At 46.8% G+C, this 20,837-nt stretch overlaps 1 protein-coding gene across 1 annotated transcript; it reads left to right on the top strand.

The window, feature by feature from the left end:
* The first annotated feature begins 16,394 nt into the window (after positions 1 to 16,394).
* LOC106997918 (large ribosomal subunit protein eL39) lies at positions 16,395 to 16,681 on the top strand. The gene has a single exon (XM_015136165.3). It carries the CDS (start codon positions 16,395 to 16,397, stop codon positions 16,548 to 16,550), a length of 156 nt encoding a protein of 51 aa, XP_014991651.3. The 3' UTR covers positions 16,551 to 16,681.
* Positions 16,682 to 20,837: the final 4,156 nt, after the last annotated feature.

The following is a 20,837-nucleotide window of genomic DNA, read 5'->3' as shown; positions in this document are numbered from 1 at the left end:
TGTCCTGTGATAACATTCAGAGATAATATAATGCCCTAGCTAGGAAATCAAGGAGAAGTAAGAGGGAAGTAATATAAACTAAGAAAATAGAATGAAGGGCATGGAATCCTCCAGGCTTTGCTACATTAAGAGACAAGGGGGGTGGGCAGGTGGCCAGGCCTGTGGGTGGGATTCCCCTGACTGTGCCATCCCCAGACTGTGCCACCTCGTGACTGTGCCACCCTGACACTGTGCCACCCCAGACGCCGTTGACTCAGAGTAGAGCATATTGGCCACTCAGCTACCACAGTGACATTGCTGTTGGTGATGTGATTTTGTGAAACAACTCTTGGTTTTCACTGAATGCATCCAGCAGTTTTATTTCAGAGAAACTAAAGCCAAATAAAGTGGCACAGGAAACACTGTGTATTTTTATGTGTGAGAAGACCTTGTACTTATATGTGAAAGGGAAGGTGGTTCCAGGCTTAGATAATTTGAAGCAGGATTTTCACTGACAGGCACATCCAGTGGGTTATTCCCAAGTCCTTGGGGTGGGGACTTTGCTTTGGGGTCCTGACTGACTTGTATGTTGTCGGAAAGCCTTTTCCCTTGCACACCAAGTGGTGCTAGCATTGTGATAATCCCCAAACATCTTCCTACCCAACATTTCTAAAATTCTTCCCCAAACCTGTTGAGAACCCTTGCACGTTATATTCAACACTCACAGCAGTCCCGGAGTGGGGGTGGATATTTCTGCTGCCAGCTTAAAAAGAGACCTAAGAGGGGAGCAAAGATTCTCTCTTGGTGTTAAAGGCACTCACAGGCTGGGCAGGTTTAGAGTCTTGTGACATTTGCTAGTAAGAATCAGCACTTCTAAGCCCAATGCACGCATGCATCCAATTATTTATCAAACACTTGGTGACAGCCAACATAGATCAATCAGCACCGGCTCTGCTCTCAAAAGGCAATTATAAGTGGGCGGACTGGGTTGAATGGCGCTCCCTCCCCCAACTCCTCCCGCCTGGAACTTGTGAGTGTGATCTTATTTGGAAATAGGATCTTTGCTGATGTAATTAGCTAAATTAAAATGAGGTCATACTGGATTATCAGGGTCCTAACCCAGTAACACGTCTTTATGAGGAGACCATGTGCAGACACAGAGACACAAGCACACAGGGAAGAAGGCTATGTACAGATGGAAGCAGAGATTGGAGTGAGTCTGCCACAAGCCAAGGATTGCTGGCAACCCCCAGATGCTGGAAGAGGCTGGGAAGGATCCTCCACTGGAGCCTATGGAGGGAGCATAGCCCTGCTGATGCCTGGATTTTGTACTTCCAGCCCCAGGAATGTGAGGGAAGAAATGCTGGGTAGGAAGATGTTTGGGGATTATCACAATGCTAATTGTGTTGAGCCATCCAGTTTGTGTTAATTTGTTAGGGCAGCCCTAGCAAACCAATTCAGGGGCACACACATGGATACTAACACTCACACTACAGACTGCTGAGTGCCTGGACAGAATCTCATGGGCACAGTGAGAAGGTTCCCCTGGTCCAGGTTTCTAAATCCAGGAAATCTTCCTTGAGGCAGGAGACCTCAAACAAAACACACAAACCAAATGCTCAGCGTAACAGGCTCTGGGAGGGATGTGACCAGCCTGTGAATGGTTAGACAAACTCTGAGACTGGAACGGTCCTGGCTCAATACGCTCTGACCTCCCCCAGGAGCTGAGGGTGCAGCGTGGAGGAGGGGCTGAATGTGGTTTGATGGCTCCACTGGGGGGTCCTTCAGCCTCACGAACCTGGCTCCACACCCTAGCCCTGCCAGTCCCTGGCTGCGAGCACTCAGGCCAGCCCCCTAGCCTCTTTCAACCTTGGCTTTCCCCATAACATGGGCATGATAATGGTACCCACTTCAGGGCTCAGGAAGGAGCCAGCGACTCGGTGCATGAAATGTCTTAGGACAGAGACCAACCTGTGCTATGGGAGGGTGGTAGCATCTTCTCGAGCAGAGAGGGCCACATCCCCACCAAGCCTCATGTGTGTGAAGTGCACGGGTTCTGTTTCATGAATGGGTCTTCCCTGAAGGTACAAATATTGGAAACAGGAAGGATAGAAAGACTGAAAGACAGAGATGTTAGGGGAGAAATGCATGACTGTTTGCTCAACAGGTTTGGGGAGATTTTAGAAATGCTGGGTAGGAAGATGTTTGGGGATTATCACAATGCTAGCACCACTTTAATTTCCAAGGGGAAATTAAGCAGGACTGTGAGATTTCACCTGCCTTGGGGATCTTCCCAGAAATATCTGCCTGGAACGTTGCGACTCTTCCTAGGAACCTGCCCAGCCTGGTGCAGAAAGCATCTCAATTTTCACTGGGCTCTCTTATGCAATTCATTTTACTTGTAAAATGGCAGACATTATTTCTCTGTAGAGCTTCCCCAGGATACAGGGATTTCAGAAAAAAATTCTAGTCTGGGAAAGACTAGAAAAAAGCATTGGCCTTTTCTATACAGGATTGCAAATTTTAGTTGCTGCAGCCCAAGTTAAAGTAGAGCCAAGGGTTCTTCATCCAGGATCGTCAATATTGGTTGGGCACTTACTGTGTGCCAGCATCGTGCACCTGCAATATTCTGGAGTTTTAAAATGAATCCAAGGTGGACATTATCCCATAAAGCAGATGAGGAAACTGAGGCCCAAGATGGCTGTGCTACTGGCCCAGGACAGCTGATCACTGCCTATAATGAAATCTAAAATGTCTTTGGTTATTAGATACTATTGCCTTATGTACCATAAAAATACCATGGCATGGAAAGGGGGCTTGCATATCAGTACACTTAAAGTTGACTTTGCTGCAGGAAGACTTGGTGGAGAAGTAGCCAGGCACACATGATCCCTAGGCTCTTGCAGCTGCATGGGAGGTGTGCAGGGCTGGGCACAGCTGGATGCGGAGCACCTCAGAAAGGGCTCAGGCAGAGGATCCTGCTCTGTAATGTTCTACCCATGCATAGGGATGGAGGCCAAGGGATGTCTAATCCACTCTTAGTGGCCTTGTAGAGCAGCGGCCTCGTGCCCAGCAGCTGGTGTCAGTCTGTTCTCCCTGGAGACAACTCAGTCTTGTGGAGCTACCTCCTTGCTAACCTCGCAAAAGAGGGAGAAAGTGAACCTCCCAGGCTATCCAGGTGTCTGTCATCACTCGGGCCTTTAAACCCAATATCCATCAATCATTCATGAGTTGCATCTCAATCTCAGAGAAGTTAAATTGTGAAATAATGTGTGTTTTAAAATTAGTGAAATAAAGAGTTCACCCCAGGTCTGGTGAGACAGGCAGCCTGTCTCTAAAGTATAAAGGCACCCACCCTGGCCAGTTGCCTCACTGGCCCAGGAGGGCACCTCCCATCTCTCCCACTCTTTGCTCTTCTACCAGATCACATTGTTGCAACCTCTCGGTGAATTTCTGGGCACCCTCCTGGGCTGTGACTGAATCTCTTTCTCAATGGGCTGCTAGTGGTGACAGTGAGTTTCAGGGTCTTAGTGGCAGGGGAGTGGGGATGATGGAGGACAAGACCCCGTGGGAGGTGCTGGAGATTGGAGGATGGTGATAGCAGGTGCATGAGGAATTGGGCCACGGAGAGGGAACACTCGGTGTTTGTGGTTGCAGGTATGGTCAGGTGATCACAGGTGGCTCTGGCAACTTGGCAGCCTCCTAGAACCTCAGCTTCCTAACCAGAGAAGTGTCAGACACCCTCGCTGTCATCAGTTCTGGAAGGTTTAAAGGTGCACAATTCTGTGCTTTGTCCAGTTCAGTTCACAGTAAAATTCATTCATTCATCCTTTCATTTATTCATGCATTCATTCACAAATATTTGTGAGTGTCACTCGTGCATGTACAGCAGCAAGCAAGTTAGCATTGTCCCATTGTTATGAATCTTTCTGCCAGCCCCAGTGGGTGGTGGGCCCCAAGGGGTACAGGGGGTGATGAGGGAATGGTGGTACATATGCCCTACCCTGAGACTCCAGGGGCTCCTGGCCTGTGGGGTGGATGGTGGTGTCCAGTTCCACATGGACATTGAAGGAGGGGCCCACAGCTTCCTTGAGGATGTACCCTATCCTGGCACAGCTGAGTTGTCAAGGGGACGTGCTGCTGTATCTGAGACACAAAGGATGGCGACTAGGAGGATGGTGGCCCTGGCAGAGGGAACCATGGTCACAGGCACTGGGGTGGGAAGTAAGAGAGTTCATACCCCCTCCCCAACCTGCTCAGCTTCCACCCGGCCCTGCATGGCTGCACAACCCCTTCCACTGCCCTCCACCCGGCAGGGAGGGCTGGACAGTCGTGAGCTGCCTGTGCTTGCTGAGGGCAATATGTTTGCTCTTAGGGTAAGGTGGAGTTTCTCACGGTGGACACAGGCCCTGCCTGGGCTGACCCATTTACCTTGCCTCTCCCTTCCACTCTCTCAGCCCTCCTCACAATCTGTGCTCCTGCCACACCGGCCTCGTTCCCATCTAGGAAACACTTCAGGCAAACTCCCACCTCAGCGCCTTTGCACTTGCCACCCCTATGCCTGGCATACACTCTCCGTTTCTTCTTCCCTTAGAATACAACTCTGCTGTCACTTCCTCCAGGAAGCCTTCCCAGACCAGGCCAGACGCTCACCCCACTTCTGTGCCACCCTGTCCTCTTCTGACAGTGTGCCTTCCTAGCGGGTTTTCACAGCTGAGTTTTCACAACACGGAACTCTCAGAGTCCAGGACAGTGATGGCTCTTGGTTGGCACTCAGCAAATATTTGACAGACAGATGAATGAGACAATGAGTGAGAGAATGGGGGTTGTTGGGGAAGTGTCAGGCTGCTGTTCCCAGCACACACACATGCCAGCGGGCTCCAAAGAACCCACGAGTTGACTGGCGTCCTGAGTGTTGAAAGTGTTTGCAGAAATCAGGACAAGGCAGGAGCAAAACAAGACCCTATCTTTGAATCTTTGTCTTCCCTTCCTCCCTCTTTTAGGGTTTCTTGCTCACAGCTGTGAGTGCTGCAGACCCAGGGAAGGTGCCCACCACATCTGGGCCCTCACAGCCCTCACTGAGCTTCTCCCCAGCTCAGCCATGCTCAGTGGAAGCAGCAGAAATATAAAGACCCAACTTCCTGTTCCTTGGCTCCTGTGGATTTAAGTCAAACTCTTAGTGCTACTTCAGAGTAGAGTTTTCTTTTGGGAGGTGGTGAGGTGCGGTGGGTATATTTTATGCAGAGCCTGTTTCAAATCAGAGAGAGCATTTCCCCCCTTCTTCCTCTCCCATGAAAGGCAGGGGGGGGTCTAAGACATTTTAATAGCTTTCATATTCCTTGCTCCAAATATATTATTTCAGCACAATAGTTTCTTTGCAGGAGAATTGCTTAAATGATTCAAAATGGATTTAAAAATATATTTCAAGTTTTAATTTTATGCACAGCACATTAATGAGTGGAGTGCCTTAGAGACTGCCTGTCAGTTGAACATATTCACAATATTCTCAGCACAGATGTTATTCCATCTAAATCCTTTTAGGGGGAAGAAACCAGTAATTTTTTTCGTGGGGGATGTCAGAAAATATATTATTTTTGAAATTATATTTTGATCCCAGAATTCTGCACAAAATATCATTGCTAGGGTCTGGGTTTGTCAAGCGACTTGGACACCAAACTTTTAAAAAGTGGGGAAAGGAAAAGCAGCCCAGGATGTTGGATTTGTTTCTCGCCATTGTCTTCTCTGGACGAGGACTTTGCGCTGCAACACACAGGATGGGACGGGCTGAAAACTTTCCTGAGCTGTGCACTTGGAAGCTTCAACATCTTTTAAACAATGGCAAAGAGTTGGGAGGAACTGGGTTGGATGCAAAAACACTTAGAAAGAGTGTCTGTCATTTTTTGTTTTGTCTGCTGGAAGATGCAAACTCTCATAGTTAATGCAGCATTATCCCCTTTGCTTCTCAAATGATGAATCATGCTCAGTCATTTTTGTGTATGTATTTGCAACACTCATGGCTGGAAGCACTGAGTTCTTTTGTTTGTAAATATCCACATGGGAGAGGTGCAGATTCACAGCCGAGTATTTTCCTCCAGGGTGGGGCCGGCGGTGTACTGCCTTACTCTTGCACTGAGCAGTGATAAGGGGTTGGAGCGGACAGGTGAGCTCCAAGTGCCCCCGTAAGCTGGGTGGTCATGGGTGAAAGAATTAATCTCTCTGAATAGCTGTCTGTAGAATGGGGGGATGACAGGAGCGCAGGCACAGCACAATGCCTGGGACATGGTCAAAGTCCCATGAACTTGACCCCTTTTATCTGTACTGTCAACATTTTCCTCCCTCTGTCCTTCCTGAGAGCGATTTCCCACCTGCAGTCCTGTGCGCCGTAGAGCCCTCAGAGAGAGAGCTCCACCTCACTTTGTCTGCAGGAATCAGCCAGAGCTGACTCTTATTCAAACTGGCACCACATCCACAGGGTTCTAGCAAGAATTGCTGGGCTCCTAGCCAGGAAACTGGCTGAGAAGTGCTCACTCTATAGAGCCCCCCACCGCCTCCCTGCTGGCTTACCTGAGGGGGCTTGGCAGAGGAGCTGGCCTCAGGGAGGTGGGGCTTCTGGAGTTTGAGACTTGGTCCTCCCCTCCCACTGCCTTCCCTGGCCACCAGTTCAGGGAGGTTGTGAGCAGAAGAGGTCCAAGTGACAGATGTACCCTCAGCCACTTTCTGTTTCACATGCTGGTATAGCTTAGCTTTTGATATAAAAGAAAGAGATAATTTAAAAGATCCCTCCCTCCCTTAAAAAAAAAAAAAAGACCTTATTTTTTTAAGAGCAGTTTCAAGTTCACAGCCACACTGAGTAGAAGGCACAGGGATTTTCCATAACCCCTGCCTGCACACAAGCACAGCCTCCCCCACTATCAACATCCCCCACCACAGCTGGACACTCGCCTGCCTAGTTGTGTGTGTTTGTGTCTTTTGAGCATCTTTTCTTTCTTCTCTTTGTGCCTCCTTACTGTGGTCATAGAGCTGGAATCATACAGTGCGTGTGCTTTTCAGACTGACTTCTTTCACTTAGTAATATGCCGTCAGTTTCCTCCACATCTTTTCCTATCTTGATAGCTCATTCCTTTCTTAGTACTGAATAATACTCCAGTGCCTGGACGCACTACAGTTCATCCATTCACCAACCCGAGGACATCTTGGTGAATTCTAAGTTTTGGCAATTATGATGAAAGCTGCTCTAAACAAATCCTCTGGGTAAGTATCAGGGAGCACCATTGCTGTGTGGTATGGAAAGAATATGTGTAGCTTTGCAAGAAGCTGTGAAACTGTCTTCCAAAGTGGCTGCACCATTTTGCATTCCCATCAACCATGAGTGAGAGCTCTCGCTGCTCCTGTCCTCACCAGTATCTGGTGGTGTCGCCTCCCCCAACTTTTTTTTTTTTTTTTTTGAGATGGAGTTTTGCTCTTGTCACCCAGGCTGGAGTGCAGTGGCGCGATCTCGGCTCACTGCAACCTCCACCTCCCAGGTTCAAGCGATTCTCTTGCCTCAGCCTCCTGAGTAGCTGGAATTACAGGTGCTCGCCACCATGTCCAGCTAATTTTTGTATTTTTAGTAGAGACAGAGTTTCGCCATGTTGGCCAGGCTGGTCTCGAACTCCTGACTTCAAGAGATCCATCCGCCTCGGCCTCCCAAAGTGCTGGGGTTACAAGCATGAGCCACCACACCCGGCCCCCTTTTTAATAATAAAATATTTTATTTTTTTTAAATTATTGAGATAATGCATACTCAAAAATGTAATCTTAGAGTTCATATGGAAGAAGAGATGCCTTCAGAATAGCTAGGAAATGTGAAAAATAAGAAGAGTGATGGAGGATTTACCTATCCAGGTATTAGTACAGGCTCTAAAGGTCCTGTAACCAAGTCAGTATTGGTGTCATGACAGGCAACTAGATTAGTGAAGCAGGAAGTGATATGTAATTGCCCTTAGAACTCAGAAGGTATATATGGAGAGAGCTGATGTTCAAGACAAATGGGAGAACATGAAAATGGAACCAATGGTCCATGGATACAGAAATCAATTCTAGAAGAATTAAATACTTACAAGTAACACAATAACCATAATAGTATTGCAAGAAATGTGTGATACTGTAGTTACAATCTAGGGGCCAATCTAGGGGCCTTCCTCTCTGAAACTAGAAACCCAGACGCTATAAAGAAAAGATGGGGCCGGGCGCGGTGGCTCACGCCTGTAATCCCAGCACTTTGGGAGGCCGAGGCGGGCAGATCACAAGGTCAGGAGATCGAGACCACGGTGAAACCCCGTCTCTACTAAAAATACAAAAAATTAGCCGGGCGCGGTTGTGGGCGCCTGTAGTCCCAGCTACTCGGGAGGCTGAGGCAGGAGAATGGCATGAACCTGGGAGGCGGAGCTTGCAGTGAGCCGAGATCGCGCCACTGCACTCCAGCCTGGGCGACAGAGCGAGACTCCGTCTCAAAAAAAAAAAAAAAAAAAAAAAAAAAAAAAAAGAAAAAAAGAAAAGATGGATTTTCTTTTTTTTTTTTTATTTTATGAAGTTGAGAAGTTTTGCCTGCCCAAGAGATCACAAAGGCAATAAACAAAAGGCATTCCAAGAACAACATTTATAACCAAGATGTCAGACAAAGGGTTAACTTCTATGCAATACAAAAATTCAAATAATCCAGATGTGTTTAAAGCGAAACGTGAATGTGTTCCCCCTGACTGCAAGCCCCTTCCCCGGGGGAGATCACTTTTAATGGTTTGATGAATTTCCTTCTGGATGCTTTTTTCTCCATCATGCTGCAAAAGGAATTAATTTTAGTTTTCCTCTGAGCTGCAGCGTTGGGAGAGCGGGAGAGCCAAGCTGACTTTTATTTTTATTGATTGCCCTTTTCCCCAAACCTGCCATTTGCATCTCACCTGCCATATCTGTGCCATTATTTACTTAATCCTTTCTTTTACATTTACGCACTTTTGAAAACATACAGTTATTTTCAAAAGGAAGCGTCAAGTCATGACCATCAGTGAAAAACCAGTGCCATTCGACCTATGTGGAAGGCAATGGTCATAAAAACAATGAAAGCTGATGTTATGAAATTCCAGTTTGATGCCGTAGCTACACACTTTCTCTATTAAAAAGGGTGGTGGCAGCACTGTGGAGGTGCTGAAAACTGACTAGTCCCCACTGGGGACTCTCCTGGGTCAAGCAAAGGACTAAAAATGAATGGCTCTGTCAGTGTGTGTATCTGTGGTTTTGATGCCACATGTACCTCCCAAATCACCTTGTGACCCCCAGTTTGGGATGTGCCCTCCCTTCCAAGAACAGCTAATTCGATGGCACTGCATAGAAGGAGAAAAAAGCAGGTCTTCTTTTTTTTTGAGATGGGGTCTCACTCTGCTACCCAGTCTGGAGTACAGGGGCATGATCATAGCTGACTGCAGCCTCAACCTCCCTGGCTCAAGCCATTCTCCTGTCTCAGCCTTCCAAGTAGCTGGGACTACAGGAGTGACCCACCATACTCAGTTAATTTAAAATTTTTCTTGCTGTATTACCCAGGCTGGTCTTGAACTCCTGGGCTCAAGCAATCCTCCCTCCTCAGCCTCCCAAGGTGCTGGGATTACAGGCATGAGCCACTGTGCCTGGCCGCAAGTCGGTCTTTTTGAAGTCAGCACAGTTTAGAAGTCAGTCTTCAATCTTCCAAATACCACAATTTTTCTTTAAATAAACATGCCTTCAGAGGAGAACTCACATGGAAGAAAAACATGCATAATCCTACCACTAAATTTTCCAAAACTCCCAATGCAGTTTTTTATGACTTGAACTTATCAATATAGTATTTTGAGATGCACTGAAATATTTAGAGAAATTTGGTTGTAACCAATGACAACTAAATACACTTGCCTGTTTTTTCAAAAAAATAAAGGAAGGAGTAATAATTTGGTGAAGCTTTCGGAGTGGTTGCCAGTCACTGCTAGGAAAAATGTTGTTAGTTTCTGGCAAGTCAGAAAAGTAGGATGAAGAATCTGATCTTGAAATATCTTTTTTTTTCCTTTTCATCTTGCTGCTTTTCTTCCCGACACTAAAAGATTTGTCTCCCTGACAAACTGATGTAGAAAGCAGCACACCTGTGACCCAAAGAGAAACTTGAAAATGTGTGTCCTTACCGTGTGTTCAGGTAGTGTAGCTTTAGTGCAAGTTTTAGAAACGATTTCAGTAAAACATGCCTCTTCTAGGTCATCCTGGGATCAGCTCAGGGTGGGGCCTTGGGGAACACAGGATGCGGTCTGTGAACAAAAGGAATATTTGTGCCTGCAATTGACTGCAGTGGGGAAGGGCTCTGATTTCAAACAGAATATTTCAAAAGGCATCACTTACTCTTGGTCTTAGAGCTATGCTCTGATTGGCTGTATTCCAAATAACTCCAGAAAGAGAGGGCAATATTTCAAAGTATTATTTCTTTGTTGCATTCTTCACTCCCTGTAATTACATGTTTCTGTGTGTTATCATGTGTTTAAGGTCTGTCCGGCCAGCTGCTCTCCATAAGGGCAGGGCTCTTCTCTTGCCCACAGTGCCTCACTCTGCCTGGCACACACAGCAGAATGAAAGAAAAATGGAAACGAAGGTTTATATCCCAAGATATAAATACATAAAACAAACGAGTGTGTTCTGAGTGATTAGCCTGATAATTGCAGACAGTGCGTCAGCCTTCCTGTGGTCTCCTGAGGACAGTTCAGTATCTAAAAATCTCCCAGCATTGTCAAAAGCAAGTGCCCTAATTAAGTTAATTCAACTAAGGCAAAGAAGGGAGAAAAGACGGCTGCAGTTTTTTGCAAAGGAATCAAGGGGGATGGAAATAAGACAAGAATTCGCTAGGGGAAGAAAAACTGCAAGCCCATCTGAATGAGATTCTCATTTTCTCATACCAGCTTCCCCTCGAGAAGCCAAGTTCAAAGCCATCCGCAAAATGATCACTCAGCATCCACCAGACAGATTGGTGGGGGCCAGTGCGGGGAGGAGGAAGGAGGAAGCGAAGAGACAACGCCAGCATCCACTCACTGGCTCTCTCACTGTCTGCATTCAACAAGTCCGGAAGGATTTGGTTGCCTGGTACAAAGCCTTACAGGGAGAAAGTTTGAAAGGCCTTTGGAAATGTTTAGAAGCTCTTCTAAGATGGAATTTAAAAAATTACTTATTTGGATAAAATAATGGTATTTTATAGTTCCATTTTGAACATATTTGGAATAAGTAAAGACAAAGAAAAAAGAAAGAAAAGAAACAGTGAGGAATTTGGATTCTCAGGGGAAGTGGACTGAGATGCACACCCTTCCCTGCTTCAGTGAGGCCTGGGAAGCCATCAGGGGCCTGTGGACATTGTTCTGGATGAGTTTTGCTCATTTCGCAGAAGGTCTAAAAACAAAAACAAAACAATTGTGCTTTGAACCTGAAGGCAGCTTATGTTTCTTTCTGTGCGGCTCCTCCCTCCCGCTTCCTGGACCTGAGTGTCGATTTCATCTGCGGCTTAGCAGTGGCGCATCCTGAGCGCGTCCTTTCATCCTTCTAAACCTCAATATGCTCAGCTGTGAAATGGGGATGGTGAGAGCCCTGGCTCACAGCTCAGAGACTGTTACAGAATGGAATGCGGTGAGGTTTGTGAAGCCGTCACTCAGAGCCGTGGGCCAGCCACTTCTTAGCTGGCATTACAGCTCCTGCAGCCAGCCACTTCTGGTAACTGATCATGGAACTGACCTTCAGAAGAAAACGTATGGAGGGGGAGGGAATACAGAGGAGACACAACCCAAAGCAGAAATGTGGAAATACTCTTCAGTTTTCTGTTGCAATTATTAGCACAATAGTTCATACTTACCCTCTGCCTCAAACTACAAAGCACTGTAACCCATTATCTCGGGCATGTGTGTATATACTTGCACACCAATTCCCACTTTATACACTCAGGCTCAGAGAGGTGAACTGACTTGCCTGAGGACCCACAGCTAGCTGGTTGAACTGCACCTCAGATGCCAGCTTTCCTGGCTCCTTACTCCTGCCGATCCCAGGACACTTCTGACAAGGGTGGCAGTCTGATTTCCCGAAGACAGGAGCTCAGAGGGAGATTAGTTTGCTTTAAAGAAAAAAAAAAAAAAAAAAAAAAAGAAACTGACAGTTTGGGGGCACTGGCATTTTGGCTGCAGATTTATACAGGCGACACAAGCCCTCAGGGAATCGGCTTAGAAATCCAAGGTACATTTGTCAGTTGCCCGCAATGGGAGAGGAGAAAGATCTTAGTCCCTGCCCTAGCAGCGCTCTGTGTGTTGTAGGAAAGGAAAGATGTGGTCATGGGGGCAACATGGGAGCAGGGGACAAGGTGGGGTGGCGCCAAGACGGGCTGTTCTGAGATGGAGGTGAGTGAGTGGTAAGTGGGACCCCGGGAGGCCAGGCTGTCTGCAGCTGGTGGCACAGGCCTGAAATGGGCCAGATGAGAGGAGAGCGCTGGAGAGGGCTGAGGAGGGCCAGGCAGGCCCCCAGCCAGAAGTGGGGGCCTCTGCATGGGCGGCAGCTCCCCCTCCCTTCCTCGTGGTTGGCTGCTGAAGTTCCATGGCAACCTTCTAAGCCGGCACACGATCCCCTGTGGGTGCAGCAAAAAACCTTTAGGAACTTTGGCTGAATGAGATCCTTATTCACAGCTCAGAAGTCAAAACTTGAGTTTTGAGAGGGATTGGGAGAAAGAGCTGCATTTTTAGACTCACTTGTCCTTACCCTGAATTTCTTTCCAAGGTTGGCAGGTGGAGGCCAATGGGGTGATTCGGACCCGGTATTGTGGGCTATCAGCCTGCCAGTCACCCACAGGCTCCCACAACCCTGAGATTTGAGCTTCGGAGAGAAGCAATTTTGACAAACCAGGGCTGAAGGAGTGGAACGTATTTTGGTTGGAATCCATGACTTTTTACTCCCACCGATTAAACAGGAAACAAACATTTTGAGCAGGTTCCAATCCTCAGCTGAATGTGGCTGTGCCGTCCATGTATGGGGACACTCGGTCTCCAACCATTCTACCGGGACACTCGGGGACCCTGGAGGCACCCACCTGCCTCGGTGTTCCTGTTACTAAAAATCAGACTGGATTTCAAGGCAGTGGATCTGGCCCGGCTTTCTGTGTCCAGGGTGGCCTGGAACTGGATCTGGTTTGGGCAGGTCTAGGCACTGACAGCACCTGATTTGGTGTGCCCCTGCTGAGGATGGGTGCGGGTGGGGAAGGAGGGGCACACATGGAAGAAGGGTGCATGAGCTGAAAGGCGGCGTGTGGAGGCTGAAGCCCAGTGGACTGAGGATGCTGCAGTGGGGTGGCCTGATGAAGTGGGCACTCTGAAGTGTGTCCACCTGCCGTGACTTGCTAAAGCACAGTGGACCCACAGCCTCGGTGGACACCTTGAAGGACTGCTGTTCTGAGGGCACCTTGGCCTAACCAGATGATGACAATTCCCACCCCAGGGGCCCCTGAGGCCCTGTGGTCACCCCTAGTAAGGCCGCTTGGGCTGGTTATTTTCATGAAGTGTCGGGATGGGCACTGCTCCTCCTACTGGGCTTGAAGTGGTTGGGAAGGGTTTCCCCCAATGTTCTGCCTGAAATGCCCCAGCCAGATGTGACACCCCCCTCCCTAACTCTCTCTTCCTACCCCCATCCCTTGCTTCTACCGCTTGTGTAACTAGGGTGGCATAAGCAAAGTCTTCCTAGAGAATGGACACCTTTGAGATGGCAACTATATCTTCTTTATAAGCCTACACCCTTCTGTGTAGAGCTTATTCCACACATCCATCCACCCACCTCCCCACCTACCCATCCATCCATCCATCTGCACATTCATACATTCATCTGTCTGTCATCAATCCATCCATCCATCCAACAAATGTAAATTAAGCACCTACCATATGCCAAGCACTGGGCTTGGTACTGGGAATGAAAGAACATAAATGGACCCTGCTAGAACCCCAGTGACTGCTACACAGTAGATGCTCAGATATGTTCATTGAATAAATGCATGACAAAATCCCCATCTTCATGCTATAGCTCACAAAGAATTGGAAAAAGGAGGGTTTTGGAAATTTGGGAGCAATCACTTGTCCATCTCACACGGACTGCCCGCGGAGGCTCCTTTTTTGGTGGAACCAACAGGAAAAAAGAGGCTACACCTCTGAGGCCATGACCAAGCTCTGTGAACAACGAAGCCAGCAATAAGGCATTTCCCTCCCCACCCGTCCAGCTGCCAGAGCGTGGCTGAGACTCGAGAGTTTAGAATAATGAATTTCATCCCCATTGTGCTGCTGACAGACAGAGCTGGAGATCTCAGGAAAGCACATGTGAGGCTGAGAGTGGAGGTGGGCAGATTTCCAGGGGTAAGCGAGACAAAGAAGAGGTCTGTGTGAGGGGCCGCCCCGAGGGAAGTGAATAACATCCTTGGCAGTGATTAGCTAACCACATCAAGCCGGGAGGAAGAGGGAGTGGGGAGGCCTTCTGCCTGCGGGCAGAGTAGCTCCCATCTTCCACCTGTGGCAAGCCCAATTACATTGTCTTCAGAACCAGAAAAAAGCTGGAATGGTTCCCTAATTAATATGCTTTTGTTATTTTCATGCATGACTTGAATATGGACATGCACATGCCCCTGGCTTTGTGTGTGTGTACACGAATGTGTGTCTGTAGAAACAGTGTGGCAGGCTGGTGCGGTGGCGCACACCTATAATCCCAGCACTTTGGGAGGCCAAGGCGGGCAGATCACCTGAGGTCAGGAGCTAAAGACCAGCCTGGCCAATATGGCAAAACCCCATCTCCACTAAAAATACAAAAATTAGCTGGACGTTGTGGCAGGCACCTGTAATCCCAGCTACTCAGGAAGCTGAGGCAGGAGAATCTCTTGAACCTGGGAGGTGGAGGTTGCAGTGACCTGAGATTGCACCAGTACACTCCAGCCTGCGAGACAGAGCAAGACTCTGTCTCAAAAAAAAAAAAAAAAAATGGCAGTGCACATGCAGTGAAACATCTGTGTGTGTGTGAACACAGTGGCCTTGGATGTATATGCAGAGGTCTGAGCATGCCATGTATACCTGTGAGACAATGACTGTGTACGGTGCATCTTAGGAGGCGGTGTGGGGGTATGTCTGAGAGCTTAAATGCCAGACAGATTGAGTTTAAACTCAGCTCTAGCATTTATCAGCTGTGGGGTCTTGGTGTATGACTTAACCACTCTTTGTATTCATTTTCACCTTTGCAAAGTAGGGCTGATAGTAGTCCCAACCCCAATTCTCCTATAATTTCAGCTGGGCCTGCCATAGATTCCATGAACATTTTGACTCACCTTACTGAGAGGTTACAATGTGCTAGCAGCCCTCGCTCTCGGCGCCTCCTGGGCCTCGGCAACCACTCTGGCAGTGTTTGAGGAGCCCTTCAGCCCGCCACGGCACTGTGGGAGCCCCCGTCTGGGCTGGCCGAGGCCCGAGCCGCCTCCCTCTGCTCACGGGGAGATGTGGAGGGAGAGGCGTGGGGGACAACCAGGGCTGTGTGCGGGCGCTCTGCGGGCCAGCCGGAGTTCCGGTGGGTGCGGTAGTGGGCTCGGCGGGCCCCGCGCACAGAGCGGCCGGCCACCACCACTGCCCCAGGGCAGTGAGGGGCTTAGCACCCGGGCCAGCAGCTGCAGAGGGTGCTGGCGGGAGGGCACTGTGCTCGAGTTCTCGCTGGGCCTCAGCTGCCTCCCAGCGGGGCAGGGCTCGGGACCTGCAGCCGGCCATGTCCGAGCCCCTCCCCCCTCCCCCTCCCCTCCTCATCCCCCTCCCCCTCCCCCTCCCCCTCCCCCTGCCCCTCCCCTCCTCATCCCCTTCCCCTCCCCCTCCCCCTTCCCCCTCCCCCCTTCCCCCTCCCCCTCCTCCTTCCCCCTCCCCCTCCCCCTCCCCCTCCCCTCCTCATCCCCTCCCCCTCCCCCTCCCCCTCCCCCTCCCCTCCTCATCCCCTCCCCCTCCCCCTCCCCCTCCCCTCCCCCTCCCCCTCCCCCTCCCCCCTCATCCCCTCCCCCTCCCCCTCCCCCTCCGCCTCCCCTCCTCATCCCCTCCCCCTCCCCTCCTCATCCCCTCCCCCTCCCCCTCCCCCTCCCCTCCTCACCCCCTCCCCCTCCCCCTCCCCCTCCCCTCCTCATCCCCTCCCCTCCCCCTCCCCCTCCCCCTCCCCCTCCCCTCCTCATCCCCTCCCCCTCCCCCTCCCCCTCCGCCTCCCCTCCTCATCCCCTCCCCCTCCCCCTTCCCCCTCCCCCCTTCCCCCTCCCCATCCTCCTTCCCCCTCCCCCTCCTCCTTCCCCCTCCACCTCCACCCTCTTTTCATTTCTCCGCAGTAGTGGCGTGTTCTTGCCTCTGCTTCTCACCATGTCTTCTCACAAGACTTTCAGGATTAAGCAATTCCTGGCCAAGAAACAAAAGCAAAATTGTCCCATTCCCCAGTGGATTCGGATGAAAACTGGAAATAAAATCAGGTACAACTCCAAAAGGAGACGTTGGAGAAGAACCAAGCTGGGTCTATAAGGAATTGCACATGAGATGGCACACATATTTGTGCTGTCTGAAGGTCACGATCACATTACCATATCAAACTGAAAATGTCACCACTATCTGGAGAGTTTGACGTGTTTTCCTCTCTGAATCTATTGTGAATGCGTTGGTTGGCTGGGTTCAGTAATAAATACGTGAGGCCTTCCATTTAAAAAAAAAAAAAGAGTGACATGATCTCTCAGCTGGATGCCAAGTGTGTTAACGAGATGTTAATAAGATTTCTCCACTTCGGTGAGGCCCAGAACTACATCTCCAGTACTGTTCAACCTCTTATAGATCTCCACTCTCAACCACATAACATCTACTACCTGGTAGACCTCAGATGGCCTACTGCCTATCCCTCAACTAAGGAGACATCACTGCATGCACTGGGGCCTCTATCTGCACAGCTGTCATATATCTGATGCCCAGATCCATAGGTTGTAGTTGCTTCACTTGCCTCGAACTCTGTTTTCAACTCTGTCCCATAGCCAATGACTGACTGATGTATGACTACAAACATCCAGCTCCTTTACCTCGAGACAGAACAAACTCTAGGTTGTAATTTATGTCCCAGAGCTCCCTGAGGGTCCAGGCTATGCTGGGATTTCACTTGGAATCACTCCTCAGGATGGCTCTCCCTCTTTTCTCTGTTGCTGCCATTGCTCCTGGTAACTCCTGACAACACAGCTTCAATAAATCACTTGACCCTGAATCCTCAACTGAAAGCACTGGAACTTGCTTCAGGGCCTTTGCATGTCTTATTCTCTCTTCCTAGAAGGTTCTACCCTCCCCTTGCCCAGATTTTCCCACATCTGGCTACGTCTTATGCAGAGCTCTGTTCAAATATCATCTCCCTAAGGAGGCCTTCCTTGACCACCTTGTCAGTGCAGCCTACTTCTTTCATCCCTGGTTGCTTTTAGCACAGCACTTTATTACCTTACCACACGTCTATGCAAAAATTATATCATTAATTGCTTTTTGTGTATTTACTTGTTTATTTTCTCTCCACCCTTCCCTTATTATTGCTTATTGTTACTGAGTTGTCATTGCTTCTAGGCCATCTCAGCTGATGGAGCAAGGAGATATATGTGTGTGTATACACTTATCTATAAATATTTCTGTGTGTAACCATCTGTATCCATACTAAACTAAACACAAGTTCATGTTGATGCCTCCACATTTAATCCATTACTGCATTGATCATTCTAATTTACTCTTGTTGTTTCCACATTGATCATTCTAGTTTACTCTTCTTGTTTAATTGTAACCTCTCACACCAAAAATGGGAAACCAAGATCTCACTATTCACTGTTCATTTACTTAATTGTTCAATTACAAATACATGTATATCAGCATCAGAATTGCTAACCTGTACCTCAGTGGGAAACAACTTTATCAAGTAGAATACACTGATTATGTACAGTGTACAATCTTACAGATTCCACTTACTTCCAGCGTTACATAGGTCAGCACCTTATTTCCCTACTCCCTTCAGTGAGGTAGTTTCATTTGTAATACAGGTAGTTTCCCTTGTCACAACCTACATTCATTCCAAAAATCTTCTGAAATCCTAAATGAGTTATTTTTTAAAATTCCTACACATTAAGGTTTACTCTTTGTGCTGAAAAGCTCTGTGGTTTTGACAAGTGTATACTATTTACCCTTCATTAGAGCATCATACAGGATAATTTTACTCACCCCCAAATTCCCTGTGCTTTACCTGTTCATTCCTCTCTTCAGTGCCAAACTCTTGGGCAACCACTAATCATTTTACTGTCTCACACTTTTGCATTTTCCAGAATGTCATATAATTGGAATAATACAGTATGTAGCCTTTAAAGACTTGCTTTTTTGTTTATTAAATACACCAGCGGTTCCTCTATGTCTTTTTATGGCCTAATAGTTCACATTTTAAATCAGTGAATAATATTCCATTTTACAAATGTTCATAGTTTGTTTATTCATTCACCAATCAAAGGACATCTTGGTTACTTCTGATTTTTGGCAGTTATAAATATAAATGATATAAACATTTGAATGCTGTAAACATTTGTGTGCAGGTTTTTTTTAATTTGTGGATGTTTTAAAATCAAATGGGTGAATACCTAGGAGCATGATTGCTGAATAATATGGCAAGACTATGTTTACCTTTATGAGAAACTGCTAAATTATTTTCCAAAATGGTTGCACCATTATGCATGCTCATCAGCAATGTATGAGAGTCCTGTTGTCCTGTGTCCTCAGCAATATTTAATATTATCAGTATGCTTTGGATGTTAGTTGTTCTAATAGTGCATAGTGGTATCTCATTGTTGTTTTAATTTGTAATTCTTTGTTGACATATGATGTTGAGCATCTTTTCATATACTTATTTGCCATCTGTATATCTTTGTTAATGAGATGTCTTTTCAGATCTTTCGCCCATTTGGTTTGTCTCCTTATTGTTTTAAGAACTCTATGTTTTGGATACAAGTCCTTTATCAGCTAAGTGTTTTATAATATCTTCCCCCTGTCTGTGGCTTGCCTTTGATTCTTTTAACAATGTCTTTCACCGAGCAGAGGTTTTTAATTTTCTTTTCTTTTCTTTTTGGGACTGAGTCTCACTCTGTCGCCCAGGCTGGAGTGCAGTGGTACGATCTCAGCTCACTGCAACCTCCGCCTCCTGGGTTCAAGCAATTCTCCTGCCTCAGCCTCCTAACTGGTGTGTGCCACCGTGCCCAGCTAATTTTTGTATTTTTAGTAGAGACAGGGTTTCACCATGTTGGTCAGGCTGGTCTTGAACTCCTGACCTTGTGATTCGCCCACCTCAGTCTCCCAAAGTGCTGGGATTACAGGCATGAGGTTAATTTATTATTAGACCAAAGAGTCTAATTTATTATTTTTTTCTTTCGTGAATTATGTTTTTGGTGTATCTAAAAACTCTTTGCTAAACCCAAGGTCACTTAGATTTTCTTCCATGTTATCTTCTAGAAGTTTTATAGTGCTGCATTTTATACTTAGATCTGTGATTCATTTTGAGTTAATTTTTGTGAAGGATGTAAGGTTTGTGTCTAGATTTTTTTTTTTTTTGCATATGGATGTCCAATTGTTCCAGCACCATTTGTTGAAGAGACTATACTTTCTCCTTAAAATTGCCTTTTGTTTCTTTGCTGAAGATCAGTTGACTATATTTGTGTGACTCTATTTCTGGTCTCTCTATTCTGTTCAAATGAGTTGTGTCCCTATTCTTTTGCCAATATCATGCTGTCTTGATTACTGTAGCTTTAAGTCTTGAAGTCTGCTCTTCTTCTTTAGTGTCATGTTGGCTATTTTGGATCTTTTGTGCTTCTACATAAACTTTAGAGTCAGTTTGTTGATATTCAGAAAATAGCTTCCTGCTTTTTAAATTAGTGTTACAATGAATCTGTAGGAAAAAATTCAAAAGAATTGACATCTTAACAATATTGAGTCTTTCAATGCATGAGTATGGACTATCTGTCCATTTACTTAGGAGTTTGATATTTAGTTCCACATACGGGACCTGTACATATTTTATTTGACTTATACATAAGTATCCCACTTTTTTGGTGCTATTTAAAAAAATTCTTCTAATCTTTTCATTTTTATTTATATATTTTATTTTTAATTGACAAATTATAATTGTATACATTTATACAATACAATGTGGAATGATTAAATCAAGCTAATTAACATATTCATCACCCCACTTACCTATCACTTTTAAGGTAAGACATTTGAAGTTTACTCCCTAAGTTATTATAAGATATACGTTATTATTGACTATAGTCATTCTGCTATGCAGTAGATCTCAAAACTTATTCCTTCTGTCTAGTCGAAACTGTGTACCCTTTGATTAATAACTCCCCACTCCCTCCCTCCTCACCTCCCAGACTCTGGTAGCCATCATTCCACTCTCCATGAGTTTTAATTTTTTAAAGATTTTTTTGATGCTATTGTAGATGGTAGTGTACTTTTAATTACCAAAGTCTAACTCTTTATGGTTGGCATATAGGAAAACAACTTTTATATATTTATATTGTATCATGCAAACCTGATATCACTAATTAATTCTATACATTTTTTGGTAAACATCTTTTTTTTTTTTTTGAGACGGAATCTTGCTCTGTCACCAGGCTGGAGTGCAGTGGCATGATTTCAGCTCACTGCAACCTCTGACTCCCTGGTTCAAGCCATTCTCCTGCCTCAGCCTCCTGAGTGTACTGGGATTACAGGCACATGCCACCACACCCAGCTAATTTTTGTATTTTTAGAAGAAAC

This window comes from Macaca mulatta, chromosome 10, assembly GCF_049350105.2.
Source record: "Macaca mulatta isolate MMU2019108-1 chromosome 10, T2T-MMU8v2.0, whole genome shotgun sequence".
NCBI classification, from domain to species: domain Eukaryota; kingdom Metazoa; phylum Chordata; class Mammalia; order Primates; family Cercopithecidae; genus Macaca; species Macaca mulatta.
The sequence above is the reverse complement of the archived record's forward strand: the minus strand, read 5'-3'. Positions and strand labels throughout refer to the sequence as shown.